Below are 14,499 nucleotides of genomic sequence, written 5' to 3'. Positions count from 1 at the left end.
ACTTCCTTTTAAACTTCATCAATCCCTGAAATACAGATACACATATAGTCCCATTTTATCGGTGAGGAAATTAAGATTTAGGGAATGAAATCATTTGCCAGAATTGTCTAACTTGTGAGTGGCAGGAATATGACTCCAGGGAAATTCTAGTTGACTATGAAGTCAGAGATGTTTTTGATAGGGGGCGACAGTGATGATATTATGTGCTCAGGGGGGAGATGGAGAGGTGAAAGGCTCTACAAGAAGACAGGCTAGAGAGATGGTCTGGTGGTAAAGAGCATGCAGTAATCTTGCAGGGCATCTTAGTTTGGTTCCCAGTTCCAGATCACAACTGTCTGTAAGTCCTGTCCCAAATGTTCTGATTCCCTCTTCTGGCCTTTCTGGGCACTGTATGCATGTGATGTACAAACATACATGGAGGCAAAACAATCATACACATAAAATAAAAATGAGTTAAAAATCTTCAGAAAAGAATAAAGAGGTAGAGAATGTCTAAACCAAAGTACGCAAATATCAAAGTTTTTTCACAGAAGAGATATTTTAATATCTTTGCGTGCTTTGCTAGTTTCCAGAACCCCCCCCCCAAGCAAATTTATTATTTCACCAAGGACGTATTTTTTTTTTTAAGTAACCCTCCTGGCTTCATTAAAATGCTTACAATCCTTCAATCTTTTCAACTTCAGATACACCTTTCGTTCTTCTATCCCTCATCCTGTGCACTCAACTGGCCACAACATCTACCATTATTCCTTCAACTATTAAATTATTTCTCTCAGTTCCCAACACTGCCTGCCATCTGTCCTGATGAACTCCACACTGCCCCTTCTGCCTCCAGCCATTCTTGTCTTTCTACATTTCACTAAGCAGAAAATATATCACTAAAACACTACACAAAGTGTCTTCTTTTCAAAACAACAGTGAACACGTAATAAACCTTACTAAGAGCCAGAAATGACGCAGAACCCTTTAAACACACCATCTACACTGATTTTCATATCCTCACCGAGCCAAAATACCACCCTGTATTTTAGAACTCTCCTTTAGCACGAACCAAACACCAAAGCCTAGCTTCCAAGAACATTGCCAGTCTACCCTCATGTTCTCTCAGCAACCTTTCCCTTACTACTCATATTTTAAAATTCTGAATTCAGAGTAAGTATTAAAAAACACAACTTTGCTATTTTACCACCAGCATCATCCATAATCTCCCACCATCATCTCATATTTACCATAGCATTTTGTTGCTTTGGGTTACATACTATCAATGCATATTTACATTTTTGCAAACATCAATAACAGATCTTAAAGCATGGGACCCATAGGTTTCCAAATACCATCTACTTAGGGTGTATGATAAAATACATTAGTGCTATTATTTTATATACTCTGTGATGGAGGTGGGTGTTGTATCTTATCTGTTGCTTTCATTGGTTAAGTAATAAAGAAAACTGCTTGGCCCTCTGATAGGGTAGAATTTAGATAGGCGGAGTAAACAGAACAGAATGCTGGGAGAAAGAAGCTGAGTCAGGGAGTCGCCATGATTCTTCCACTCCAGACAGACGCAGGTTAAGATCTTCCCTAGTAAGCCACCTCGTGGGCTACACAGATTATTAGAAATGGGTTAGATCAATATGTAAGAGCTAGCCAATAAGAGGCTGGAACTAATGGGCCAAACAGTGTTTAAAAGAATACAGTTTCTGTGTAATTATTTCGGGTAAAGCTAGCCATGCAGGCAGCCAGGTGGCGGGAAGTGGCCCACCACTAGCCGCTCATACCACAACAACTCTGTCTTTCCAACTAGCTAGTCTTTGAGATAAGGAAGCAGTTTTTACACATCTATTTTCTGAATGACTGCCCCACCCAGAGCAAGTATTTATTTGATGGGTGTTTGTATCTTTTAATATTGAGTTGTAATTGCTTACTTGAGATTTTCCATCAGGCAAGTTTTCAGTCCTGTGTTGTTTCAATTTCAGGTGACGTGACCTAGTTATAGCATATATTTTGTCTTTATGGTCTCCAGTAGCTGGTGACCGCAAAGCAAACAAGGAAAGCTTTGCTTGAATGAAAAATAGGCACACATATCAAACCAGAAGCTACTTCCCATAGAACCATGAGCAGAGGGATAGAAGCTGAAGCATAGAAACGCAAGCACTGCCCAGCTCCAAGCCCTCGTCAACTGGCAGAGTCCCAATCTGTGCTTCTCTCCCTCATGCGTAAAGCAAAGCATGTGTTGGAGAGATGGAGTCTTACACTTCCATTGCTGTGCAGAGACACCGTGAGCAAGGAAACTTATAAACTTATATTTAGCTGAGGGCTTACTTACAGTTGCGGAGGGTGAGTTCATGACGATCATGGCAAGGAGCTCAGTAGCAGACAGGCATGGTTCTAGATCAGTAGCCGAGAGTTCACATCTGGAGAGATAGAGATGATAGGTAGATAGGTAGATGATAGATAGATGATGATGATAGATAGATAGATAGATAGATAGATAGATAGATAGATAGATACTGGGCCTCTGGACTTTGGAAACCTCAAAGCCTACCTTAGTCACACACCTCCTCCAATAAGGCCACACCGACTCTATAAAGGCCACACCTCTTAATCCTTCCCAAACATTTCAATAAATGGGGACTAAGCATTCAAATATATCAGTCTATGGGCACCATTCTCATTCAAAACCACCACAGTTGGCAAAGCAGTTGAAAGACTGGCTGTTCTCTTAGAGGACTAGTACCCACAACAGATGGCCCACACCACTCCAACTCCTGTTCCAAGGGCTTCCTACACAGTGTTCTGTCCTCCACATGTAATGGAACACAGAGAAGCAGGCACACATATGTACGTATAAACAAAAAGTTTTAGAAATTTAAATGCAGGGCCTACAATAGTGGCACAGAGTTGTTAAGCGAAACGAAGTTAACAGATAAAAGACACTTAAAAAGAAACAAGAATTCTAATATATGTCAAACGGGTATAAAGGAGTTGGATATAAGGTACAGGTGTTCTTGACTTTATTAGTAATATATAAAAACCAAAGTATTTTGTATTTAGATATTTATCAAAAATAACTGCTTCACAAAATAACTCAATATGTTATAATAGTAAAGTATGAGACTTCCTGTTGTCTTTAGTTTCTTAAGGAAATATTTTTATCACAGTATAGTTCAAATGCATCTTGAAATACATGAATTTATAATCATGTAACTAACAAGATCACACTTACTGCTCCGGGATGTATCTATAATTTACTGCCAGGAATGAAAAGAAGTCTTGAACTGATTGACAGAGATATTGTTATCTGCTGTTTAGGATGAAAGATGTAAAAACGAAAGTGTATTATTATGTGCCAGAATTTTTCTTAAAATGGGCCTGCTGTGAAAGCCAGTCCTATTCAAGGAATGCTTTAGTAGCTCCTTTGATTTCAAAGACACTGTTGGGTGCGAAGGACGAGATGGATCTCGTGGAGGGAGACAAGGTCTGAAAGCAGAATGGTATGTCACAGTGTACGAGCACAATGCAGGAAGAACTGGTGGGGGTTAAAATAATTTAATTTTGCCCCCTCCCTTTTTAAAATTCTATTTTGGATGCCCTTTCGCACGTGCCAGGTAGCTTATTGGCCGAGAATCCGCCACCCTGTGAAACCTCTCCCATTCCTCATGTCTTCCTTTCCTCGCCAATTCGATTTCTTCAGCCGCCAGCACTGCATTTGGAACAGTATCTATTGTGTGGGTGGCGGAACGCGGAGAAGCTATTTTTGTTCTAATTATGAGCACTGTTTTCCTGGGGGAAGAGGAGGGTAATAAGGCAGATCTGAGGCTGAGCCGCTTTCTGGGCGAGGATGCTCCGTGGAGGCGTTACTAAGGTTACTAGAGAGAGGACCGCAGGCGACAGGCTGTTCCTATAGAGAGATATCTTTTCCAATGAAGGACGTGGGCTGGGCTACGGGCAGTGCCACACTGTGCTACGTGTTGGATTCCCCAGAGGGATAGGGAGGTGGCCCAGGAGGGAATGGAGGACCACAACCTCCGCTTCCTCTTCCGGGCCTTTACTCCCGCCGTCCTTGTTTCCCCCGAGCCGTTCTGACTGCAGCACCAGGTCGGAGCGCCGGAGATCGGTGCCTTGTAGCAGTGACACGCCCCTGAGCCAGCCGGAAGCTGCTCCCAGCCGGTACCCGTAGGGACGGGCGTGCGGCGGGCGGTGGTGGTGGCGCTGGCGGCGTCGCTGCGCGGCTCGGTAGGACCGGCACGGACCTGCAGCGGCTCGCTGAGGCCGTGGGTCGTCGTTGCAGCTGCCACGACTCTTGGGACGAACTTGCCAAACAGAGAGGAGCGGAAGGGAAGGGGTGTGTAAGGAGGGCCGTGGGCGTATTGCGTGTTAGAAGTGACTTTGAAACTGGTTCCTCATAGCTGTTGGTTGTAATTTTTATTTTGACGGATTCTAGGAGCAGCAGATACCCCCCCCCTTCTCTTTGCTTAACTCTAGTCGATAGATAGCATGATTTGAGTGAGAGGATTTTAGTGAAGCTACTGAGTTAAGGTAGATTGGGATTGGTGAGGCTGCCAGAGGAAGGATCAATAGGGGAGTCAGAGCAGAGAAGTGGTGTCGGGGATGAGGGGTCAGGATGTAAATACTAGTTCGTATTTACAGGGTTTACTGTGCCAGATACCATTCCCAAACCCTTTAAGCTTGGTGGCTCATTTACTCCTGCGAGGTCCGGACTAATGTTAACCTTTACGTAAGTGGGAAGCCGAGGCTCAGAAAGATTAAGGAACACTCTCTTTGAAAAAGATAAGATAAATGAAAAGCATCTGTGCCAGACCTTGGATTCGGCTAAAGCCCCAGACTCCACACTATGGTTTGACCACCATCAAAATATGAAGAAAGTGAGGATGTAGGATTAGAGGAACAGCTGTGATAATGTGTTGATCTGCTAAAAATTGTGAAGTTTCGATGTATAAGGCAGCGGTAGATGTCAGCCGAGGAAGGTGGGGAACCATGGCATGCAAACCCGTGCCTCCGAGCTTGGCTGTGGGCTTCAGCAATTGGTGGGATAGGGAAAAGAGGTGAGTATTCACACACCTAAGTCTGGAAGTGGAATTACAGACTCAGACTGGAGTGGCTGGACACAGCTACTTCGTTTATCTAATGAATGAAGTCCCAAGAGTTGCAATCACATAAGGAAGGTCGTCGAGATTGGAAGCATCGTCCTAGCTGTACTTGCCTACACACAGGCTAAAGTTAATGCCAGTTTGCCTACTCTGGTTCCTGTCAGAGATTGCAACCCACCCGTACCCCTATAAATGTGTGCCCCACGTTCTGTGCACTTGCTGACACAAATACTAAAGCTAAAAATAGTGTCACCTGACCTGGACTGGCTTCCTTCAGGTGTAGGAATTGAATATTGATGGCATCCAATAGTGAGCCACCCATCTGTACCCCTGCTCATGTGTGTTCCAGGTTCTGTGGAATGCTGGAATCAGATGTCTTTTCAGACATGATTGACAGCTGAGGCTTCTCACCAACTCCAAGAATGTCCATCTAAAAATAAGCAATAAAACTGACTAAGCAAAGGGGTAACGTAATTGTTCTGAGGAAACCTCAAGCAAAACAACTCATGTTTAAAAATTTAAGGGAAGGTTTTCAATTATTTGATAGTGTACTGTTTGCAAACACTGATTCTGGCGAGTTGTGACTAACCGTGTTCCCGAGACACAGTTTAAACTAGGGCTGTAAAAATCAAGTAGATCAGGTTAGCTACTTGCTTTGTAAAATTGGTTTTGCCCTTGACCCTTCTCATTCCTAAAATGTAAGTACTTGTTTTTAACTCAGAAAATCATAAGCATTGTTTATAAAGTACTTAGCACAGTGCCTGTGACAAAGTGATTATATAGTTCACTTTACTGCTTTCATAAGAGACACTTGAGAAACACATCTTCTGGCAGTTTCTTCAGTGGTTAGCCATCACAGAGCATGTTTACTCAGTGGTACAGCCATCACACACCCACACCACAGACAGCCTGGAAACTAGTTTCTTTCTAGGCTATAACCCTGTATATCATGGTGTTGTGATTATTACTGTAGATAACTGTAATGTAATGCCATTTGCACAGTTGGCATAGCTACACATGTAAAATGTGTAGTTGAAGTGCTGGCCAGTAATGTCTCGGCTTTATAAAAAAATTTTGGGGGGTCTGTCAATGGCTGAAACATCGTTAGGAAGTGCACACTAGACAGTAACTTACGTTGTGAGTCAGATGAAGGTGACACATACAGCCATTTAGCAGCATCCAGTCTTAGGTTTTACTGGAAAGGCCAGCGGCTAATTTCCTTAATAGCAGTTAAAGATAGAAAACGTTTGTGCACTTCTGAGCTCTCAGTCTGTTATTTCAAAGGCAATGAAAGGTTTAGATAGCTACATAGCCATAGACAGCGATCTGCCTGCCTCGTCTGATAAATCCTGTGGCTGTTTGAGGTCACGTACGTTTTACGCTTGTGTTTCCTGAATATTTGGCAGCCGAAGGTCTGCATAGCTGACTTCGTACTCCTTTGCAGATGCACGGGCATGGAGGTTATGATTCGGATTTTAGTGATGATGAGCAAGGTGGAGAATCCAACAAAAAGAAGAAGTAAGTCTTTATCGGTCTGTAGTTCACGTTATTTCTGGACTGACATGAAGGATACATAAGTAAGTAGTACTGGAAGGTTTAGGACTGAGATTGCGCATGGGAATAACTGCTGTAGCAAGTGAGCTTTGTTCATTACACTGCAATAGATGGATTTACATTTGGAGGTAGTTGTGAAGGGGTTTATTGAAAGGGATGGCGGGAAAAGGAAAGATTCGCTATTGCATGTGTTTTGTTTTATTTGCTTTGCAGTTGTTAAGACTGTGCCTGAAAATGTCACAACTTAAAGGGGGTTTAGTTGCTAGTGCTTGCTTTCCAAGTGAGGTCCATGTGGAGGATGAATTGTAATTCAGAACAGTTGTGATGCTTTCCTGAACGAGCAGGTCAGTGGAGGGAACTCCTGGGGAGCTTTATTGAATTGGAGGGACCGAGATCCAGCACACTAGCCTGGCTGTCACAAACAGGACATGTTCTTTTGTTGTCATTTCTGTTTTCTGGGACAGTGTTTATGTAGTTGAGGCTGACCTGGAATTCCTTATATGGCCCAGGCTGTCCTAAACTCACAGTAGTCTTGCCTCAGCTTCCCAAGTGCTGGGATTCCAGGTATGAGCTGCCATGTCCAGCTAAAGGCTATGTCTTCAAGTTGCTGTGTTTAGGGGCATTGCTCTTAACTTTTGGTGCTTAGAAACTTCATGTTACGTATTGACATTGGAGTGCTTGATTCATACTAATGGAGCTTAGAGAAGTTGGTTCATTATTCCACAGTGAGACTAATATGTTAGGTTCACTAACTAGGACTGAACATTTTATAAGATCGTGAATCTTCATGAATAACAAAAAGAATAGTATAATTATGAAATATTATTAATAACAATGTATGTTTTTTAGATTTTCATTAAGAAACATTACATTTTGGTCTGAGGAGGTAATTAAGTTGGTAGGATGCTTGCCTCAGATACATGAAGCCCCAGCTGCAGTGCGCAAGAATAGAATTTGACCAAATTTAGTTGGATACTATGGTCTAGGATTCCATTTATCTGTATCAGTCAGGCTGCTCATTTGTGGTCAGTGGCCTTTATAGTTAACCTTTCTTTTCCATATTTTAATTGTTAAATCATCCTTATTCCTACTTTACAGATAAATAACCTAATAATAAGATTAGGTGGTAAATGATTGAGTCAGGAGCTGAACTAGGAACCTGCTGGTTAAAACCAGCCATTTTGTTTTGTCATTTCCATTTTACAAGCATTAAATAGGAATAGGATGCAAAACTTCTAAAAAAGGGGGTACAGTCAGGGAGGGAAACACCTGGAACCAGGTTATAAAACCGCTGACCTTCTGCAGTGCTCCACTTCCCAGCAAGGCTCCACCTTCCTAAAAACAGCACCACCAGCTGGGAACCAAGTGTTCAGCTGTAGTTGCAGGAAACTTTTCCTTCAAACTGCTGCAGCTGAGATGCAGATCACTAATAGAATATTTGCTGTGCAGTCGTGAACGTGCAAAGAATTGGGGTGAATCCTTCAAGAAAAACTAACTCTTTGAATTTTTTTTAATACACTAGGACAGTTGAAGATGAGTTGCTGCTTACAAAACCATTTCAGAAAGAAAACCATGGGAAGGTCCACAAGCAAGTGGCCGCGGACCTGCTGGACAGGTGTGGTGTTCTGGTGTTAGGACTTTCCTTGGTTTTAGCTGTTTTATAATCTTGGGACAAGAGGATTTTATTATGTTAATAAAATATGGGTATTTGAGTTAACTTAAACTTTTTTTTTAAAACAGGGAAGAAGCAAGAAATAGAAGGTTTCATCTCATAGCTATGGATGCTGTATCCTTTTTATAGTCCTGTTTTTTAATCAATAGAATATTTCAAAATCTGCTTATTAACCGTGTTTCCTAATTTTTAAAAATCAAAATCTTGTCAAGTCAGAAGGACCAGTTTTATATTTACAGGCTAGTAATTATTGATATAGATATTTGCCATTTATTTTCAGGTATAATTCTCTATTGCTAATATATAGGAAAAATCCAGGGGTAAAAATAATGAATAATATTAGTTTTGTTCTATAAATAGACTTTAAAAAGTCCATGAACTTAAACAGATGTTCCAGCCTGTTCTTGTCAATCTTTCCAGATTTCCCTTCTCTGTTCTTGTCTTCTGTAGTATCATTTTAATGTATTCCCTTTACACCTGGTTCTTGGCTATTTTAAAATTTCTGCAAAACTTCTGTTTTAAAATTAAATCTGCCTGAGCGCCATCCATAGCCCGCTGTCACTCTGTCCTCAGGTGGAGCTGGAGGCCGTCTGGTCTAGTTCAGGGCACTGCTACCCTGACGTCACACTGCTGAGGGGAGAGTAGGGAACAGGAGAGGTCAGGCAAGCCCTGGGGTGTTCTGGGTCTGCTCCAGGAGACTGAGAAAAGGAAGCATCACTCTAGAGTCACCTGACTCACTTTGTGTCATTCTTTTCCTTTAAGTTGCTGTGTCCTAGGTTTGTTTCTCTCTCTCTTAACCCATCGGAAGCTTGGCTTAGCCTCCAAGTGGGTCTCCTCTCCCATAAGCTTTAAACGCATGTTCTCCCTTCTCTTCACCTTCGTTGTGGGTGTTAGGGCACTAGCAGGAATGAAAGTATAGGTGCTGTTTTTATGGCATGGATGGTAGCGGTGTTGCCAGGGATTTCTGTTGACAGAGATTTCGGTCCTGCCTGATCCTGCAGCCATTTAGTCTCGAAGCACACAGAGGTCTACATTAATTATACACTGATTGGCTTATTAGCTCAGGCTTCTTATTACTCTTATAACTTATATTAGTCCATAACTTTTGTCTGTGTTAGCCATGTGACTTGGTACCTTTTTCGGCAAGGCAGTCTTGCTTCCTCTGTGTCTAGGTGACAGCTGCAGACTGACTCTTTCCCCTTCCCAGAATTCTCCTGTTCTCATTGCCCTGCCTCTACTTCTGCCTGGTCACCCCACCTATACTTCCTGCCTGGCTATTGGCCAATCAGCATTTTATTGAACAAGTACAAGAAACAAATCTTTATAGGGTAAAACCATTGTCCGCAGCAGAGGACCTCAGTTTTTTTCTGGGATGTTTAGCTACAGTGAAGTAGTTATCTTAAAAGTTAGCGGTCTTGTTGGGTGTGGTGGTGGACACCTTCAGAATCGGCATTCAGGAGTCAGAGGCAGGCAAGTTTCTGGATTTGAGGCCAGCATGGTCTGCATAGTAGGCTCCAAGAAAACTAGGGTTACATTGTGGGACCCTGTCTCAACACAAAACAAACAACAACAAATCAGATAATGATTTTTCTAGAATGACTTTTGGCCTTTTAAATGTGAGGGAGAAAGGCTGTTGTAATTGTTTCAGCCTGTGCTTATTGGTGTTTTCTAGTTGCTAGTCTCACCTCCAAATCTGAGATAGATGAGGCACAAAGAAAGCCTAGGGATGTGCCCTTCAGTCACCACCTCTCCAGGCTTGTATTTGTTTTTACATATGGTGCCCAAAGTTGGAGTTGTTAGTGTATGAGGAATTTGGAGGGGTGCGCCTTTGTCTACTGGTTCTCTTGGAAGCCAAGCTCCCACTGACATAGTTTGGCTTTAATAGAGGTCGTGTTGACCACGGCCCTGCCTGTTGCCTTTGACTGTCTTATGTTATACTAGCAGAGCTGAGCAGTGACAGCAGACATGAGACTGCAAAGCCTGCAAGATTTGTCACCTAGATCCTTATCGAAAAAATTAGCTGCTCCTGTCCCATGCCCATTTAGTGGTAGTTGAAGAGTTTGAAGCCAGGCCTTGAGGTATTTGGGCTCCCCCACCTCAATTTCATGTTCTGATTAAGTGTTCTATTAGAATACATCATGCAGTGAAATAACTGTGTCTTCAAGAATGTGGTCACAGGAGTTGAGACAGCTCAGTTTGCTTGAGTGCAGAGAGTGCTACCAAGGCTTCATAAGCAAATGCTAAATGTTTATATATTTTGTTACAGTGTGTGGAAAATATACATGGTTTTGTGGAATAAAAAAAACTGATTTATTTATTTCATTTCTTTTCTTCTTGAGACACTGTCTCACTCTGTAGCCTAGGCTGTCCAGTGTTGTAGGCGGCTGCTTGTTTGTTTCCCAGCTGCCCAGACTCTGAAGAGCAGGCTGAAACTGTCTTAATTAGCTTGGCCCATTAGCTCTAGCTTCTTGCTGGCTAACTCTTACATACTAACTTAACCCATTTCTATTAATCTGTGCATTACCACAAGGTCATGGCAAAGTTTCAGCGAGTCTTTCTTCCAGCATTCGGTTTAGTTTTCCCTGCCTAGTTCTTCTCTACCCTACCACAGGCCCAGAACATCTTCTTTATTAACCAGTGATATTTACAACATACAGAGGGGAACAACACTTGTTGTTCTCCTTCCTCAGCCTCCTGAACACTGGCATTATAGGTGTTAGCCACCATGCCTGCCTTCTGATTTCTTGTTTGCTTTTTGAAACCTTAATATTGGTGTGACTTAATTTTATAAACATTATATCCTATTTTTATATACTTTATCATTGATTGTTACATTGTGTAATAATGGACAATAACTTCTACTTCTTACCTGTGATTTAGAAGCCACAGTTTCTTTATTTGTAATATTACTAGACTGGATAAGAGAGTGGGGTTGTGTGCAGTCTAGGAACAGAACAGGAAGCTCCCTCTTCTCCCTGATGGTTGTACATTTTTATCACAAGAATAACGTATGCATGAAGATTCCAGACACTACAAGTGATACGCACTGGAACTGTTTTCAGCAGAAAGTGAAAGTCTGTCATGCAGTTGTCTGCCTGACATTTGAAAATGCTCAATGGACTCACGCCATTCTGTCTTTCCATTTAGTAATGTATTCCAATGCAACAGTTCGTGAACAGTTATTAAGATCCTTAATGTTTTGCATTTCAGTATCAAAGGCACACAAAGTTTGTAAATGACTATATTTTGTACTATGGTGGCAAAAGGGAGGACTTCAAGCGCTTAGGGTAAGTGTTGTGAGGTTTACATAGGATGTAGGGCGAGTATGGATGGTTTTCTAGGACCTCTGTTATATCCTCCCAGGCAACAGGCCTCAGGTAGCTTCCTTACCTGTCGAGGCAAGAGTGCTGTGGGAAGTACCAGTATGTGTGGGAAATACACTTGTGTCTTCTTGATGAGGAAACTGTAGTGTCCAGGATTGCTGGACTGTAAAAATAAGGCAATGTCCAGGAGACTCTCCAAACATTAAGGCTATTTCTGTTGCTCTTGGTTGCTCTCTGAAGGTTGAAGGTAAGTCCCTACTGAAGATATCAGACACTTAGGACACACGATTATAAAAGGATCTGAAAGGCTCCTTCCCAAACCAGAAAGTGCCATGCGAGTGTCCAAAGAATGGATGCAACCAATAATTGTATACATCTGTGTGTGTGTGTGTGTGTGTGTGTGTATGTGTGTGTGTGTGTGTGTGTGTGTGTGTGTGTGTGTGACAGTTGGAAAGGTGGCCGTGAATTTGAATGAAAGCACTTGGGAAGGTATCTGAGAGGGGCTGGAGGGAGGAAGGGAAAGATAGAAATGATGTAATTATATTTATAATCTCAAAAAGGTAAAAAATATTAATAAAAAGGTAAGACAAACTAGAAACTTCACTCTAGAATTTCCACACAGAAAATTTTTCCTGTGTTGAGGCTCTTGTTCTTGCATGAATTTCCTCCTGGGTAGTAAGCCCTAAAGACTTCAGCACACTCTCTTAGCTGTCCCACTCTGATCCCCATCCACTGAGCCCACTGCTCAAGCGTTTCTTCTGCTTCCATGCTGAGCATCTATTTCTCTTCCTCCTTTACTAGTCTTCCCAGGAAACTGGTGAAAAGATGTAGCATTGCACATCATCGAGGGCTAGTCTCTTGGGTCTGTCTCACTTGTTGTTATTCCCATTTCCTCACTTAGAGTCTATCCACTTTCTCATTCTTGCTTTGGTGACTTTGCATATTTATACCCCTTAATTGTATAATTAGACCCCATAGAGATGATTGAATTTGTTTCTCTACTGAACTTGCTCCTTTCTTGCATTTTTCTTAAATAGTTTCTGAAAATATTGAAATAGTTGTTTTATGTAAAAATTTCCAAATAGAATTGTACTTTTATCTATATTTTTATTCAAGGTTTCAAAAATTTTAGCACTATTTAATCTAAATCTGACTTATTTTTGTACTAAATGAAAATTTTTGCTTCCTAGGGAGAATGATAAGACAGACCTGGATGTTATACGAGAAAACCATAGATTCCTATGGAATGAAGAGGATGAAACAGATATGACTTGGTAACTTTATTACATTTTATTTATTTACTTTGTATGTATATGTGGATGGAGGTTAAATGACCACTTAAAAGAGTTGGTTCTCTTTTTGCATTGTGGTTTCAGTGTTCAAACTCAGATCAGCAGATTGGCAGGAGCTGTCACTGGTTAAACCGTGTTGCCATTTTGATGGCTTGGAAATTTCAACCATTAGCTTCTAGTGAAGCAGATGTTTTAGTCTTGTATTTTTTTTTAAGATTTATTTATTATGTATACAGTATTCTGTCTGCATGTATGCCTGCAAGCCAGAAGAGGGCACCAGATCTCATTACAGATGGTTGTGAGCCACCATGTGGTTGCTAGGAATTGAACTCCGGACCTTTGGAAGAGCTTTTAACCATTGAGCTGTCTCTCCAGTCCCAAGTCTTGTCTTTCTTATTCTGTTTTCTCTTTGCTTATTACTTATTAAAGATATTATTATTTTTATTTGTATGTGTGTGTGTATGTGTGTGTCTGTGTGTGTATATGCCACATGTATGTGGGAACCCGTGGAGGCCAGAAGATGCTGATTCCCTGGAATTACAGGTGGTTGTGAGCCACCCAGCATGTGTTGGGAATTTCATGTCTCTTGAAGAACAGCAGTACATTCTCTTAGTCTCTGAGCTGTCTCTCCAGCACCAGTCTACACTGTCTTAGTCATCATTGATTCAAGGCGTTCAACTCTTAATAGGACAGTTTCTAAATCAAGGATAGAACTTAACATTTAAGACTCTTGACTCTTAAATGTTAAATTTCCTCCAGTAATCGTTGGCAATATTAATTCTAATTGTTTGACCCCCCCCATCTTCAAAAATAATTATTTTATTGTTGTCTTATAATAAGATATTTTATGTTTCTTATAAAATGTTTTGAATACTTTGGGAGAAAGAAGCCATGAAAGTGCAGATATCGCAAAGGGTAATGAATGAAGAGTAATTCTATTTCTCATTTCCCCAAGTCCTTCAGTTTCCAAGAGACCTGCCATTAGCAGTTCATCTCCAGATAGTCAGCACATCTGTCTGCGTTAGGCCTCTTTTAACATTAATATTTATATCATAAGCTACCTATTTGATAATGTTTCAAAGCAGCAAACTGTGGTTGGATTTCTAAATGTATGCTACATACTTTTTATGGATTTAGGGAGAAGAGACTTGCAAAGAAATACTATGATAAATTATTCAAGGAATATTGCATAGCTGACCTCAGTAGATACAAAGAAAATAAGGTATGTCCTGTGAATATTTATAGCTGGAGCTCTTGTTCAATTACAGCATTAGTTTTTATTAACCACTGTGACCCACATTATTCTTTCATGGCACTGATTTGAATCTGTTATCTTGCACTTTGAAATATCATTATGACTGCTTAACTTGTGCGATCATGGGACTTACAAAGAATCTATGGAATTTATGAAGGATGGGTGTTTTTTGTTTGTGAGATAACCATAAAAAGCCTAAAGTTATACACAGCTGGCAATTGGATCCTATCCAGGCTCTCATCTTGAGCCTCTAGTGACTAAACACTGCAGAATGATGTCTCATTCACAGATCATG

At 41.2% G+C, this 14,499-nt stretch overlaps 1 protein-coding gene across 3 annotated transcripts in view; it reads left to right on the top strand.

Moving 5' to 3' along the window:
- Positions 1 to 4,166: 4,166 nt before the first annotated feature.
- The window catches only part of LOC142850416 (protein FRA10AC1 homolog), a 29,589-nt gene continuing 19,256 nt past the window's right edge, over positions 4,167 to 14,499 (top strand). The window contains exons 1-8 of one of the 3 annotated variants that reach the window (XM_075973944.1): positions 4,205 to 4,342; positions 5,458 to 5,546; positions 6,555 to 6,626; positions 8,185 to 8,277; positions 8,403 to 8,448; positions 11,545 to 11,621; positions 12,848 to 12,931; positions 14,087 to 14,171. In XM_075973944.1, the coding sequence (XP_075830059.1) occupies positions 5,545 to 5,546; positions 6,555 to 6,626; positions 8,185 to 8,277; positions 8,403 to 8,448; positions 11,545 to 11,621; positions 12,848 to 12,931; positions 14,087 to 14,171 (459 nt within the window). In that variant the 5' untranslated portion in view covers positions 4,205 to 4,342; positions 5,458 to 5,544. Of the gene's footprint in view, positions 4,343 to 5,457; positions 5,547 to 6,552; positions 6,627 to 8,184; positions 8,278 to 8,402; positions 8,449 to 11,544; positions 11,622 to 12,847; positions 12,932 to 14,086; positions 14,172 to 14,499 lie in introns of all 3 variants that reach the window. The other 2 variants (XM_075973943.1, XM_075973945.1) reach the window with 2 other exon arrangements.

The sequence above is a fragment of the Microtus pennsylvanicus genome, chromosome 5, assembly GCF_037038515.1.
Source record: "Microtus pennsylvanicus isolate mMicPen1 chromosome 5, mMicPen1.hap1, whole genome shotgun sequence".
Taxonomy (NCBI): domain Eukaryota; kingdom Metazoa; phylum Chordata; class Mammalia; order Rodentia; family Cricetidae; genus Microtus; species Microtus pennsylvanicus.
This window is presented reverse-complemented; position numbering and strand designations above follow the sequence as displayed.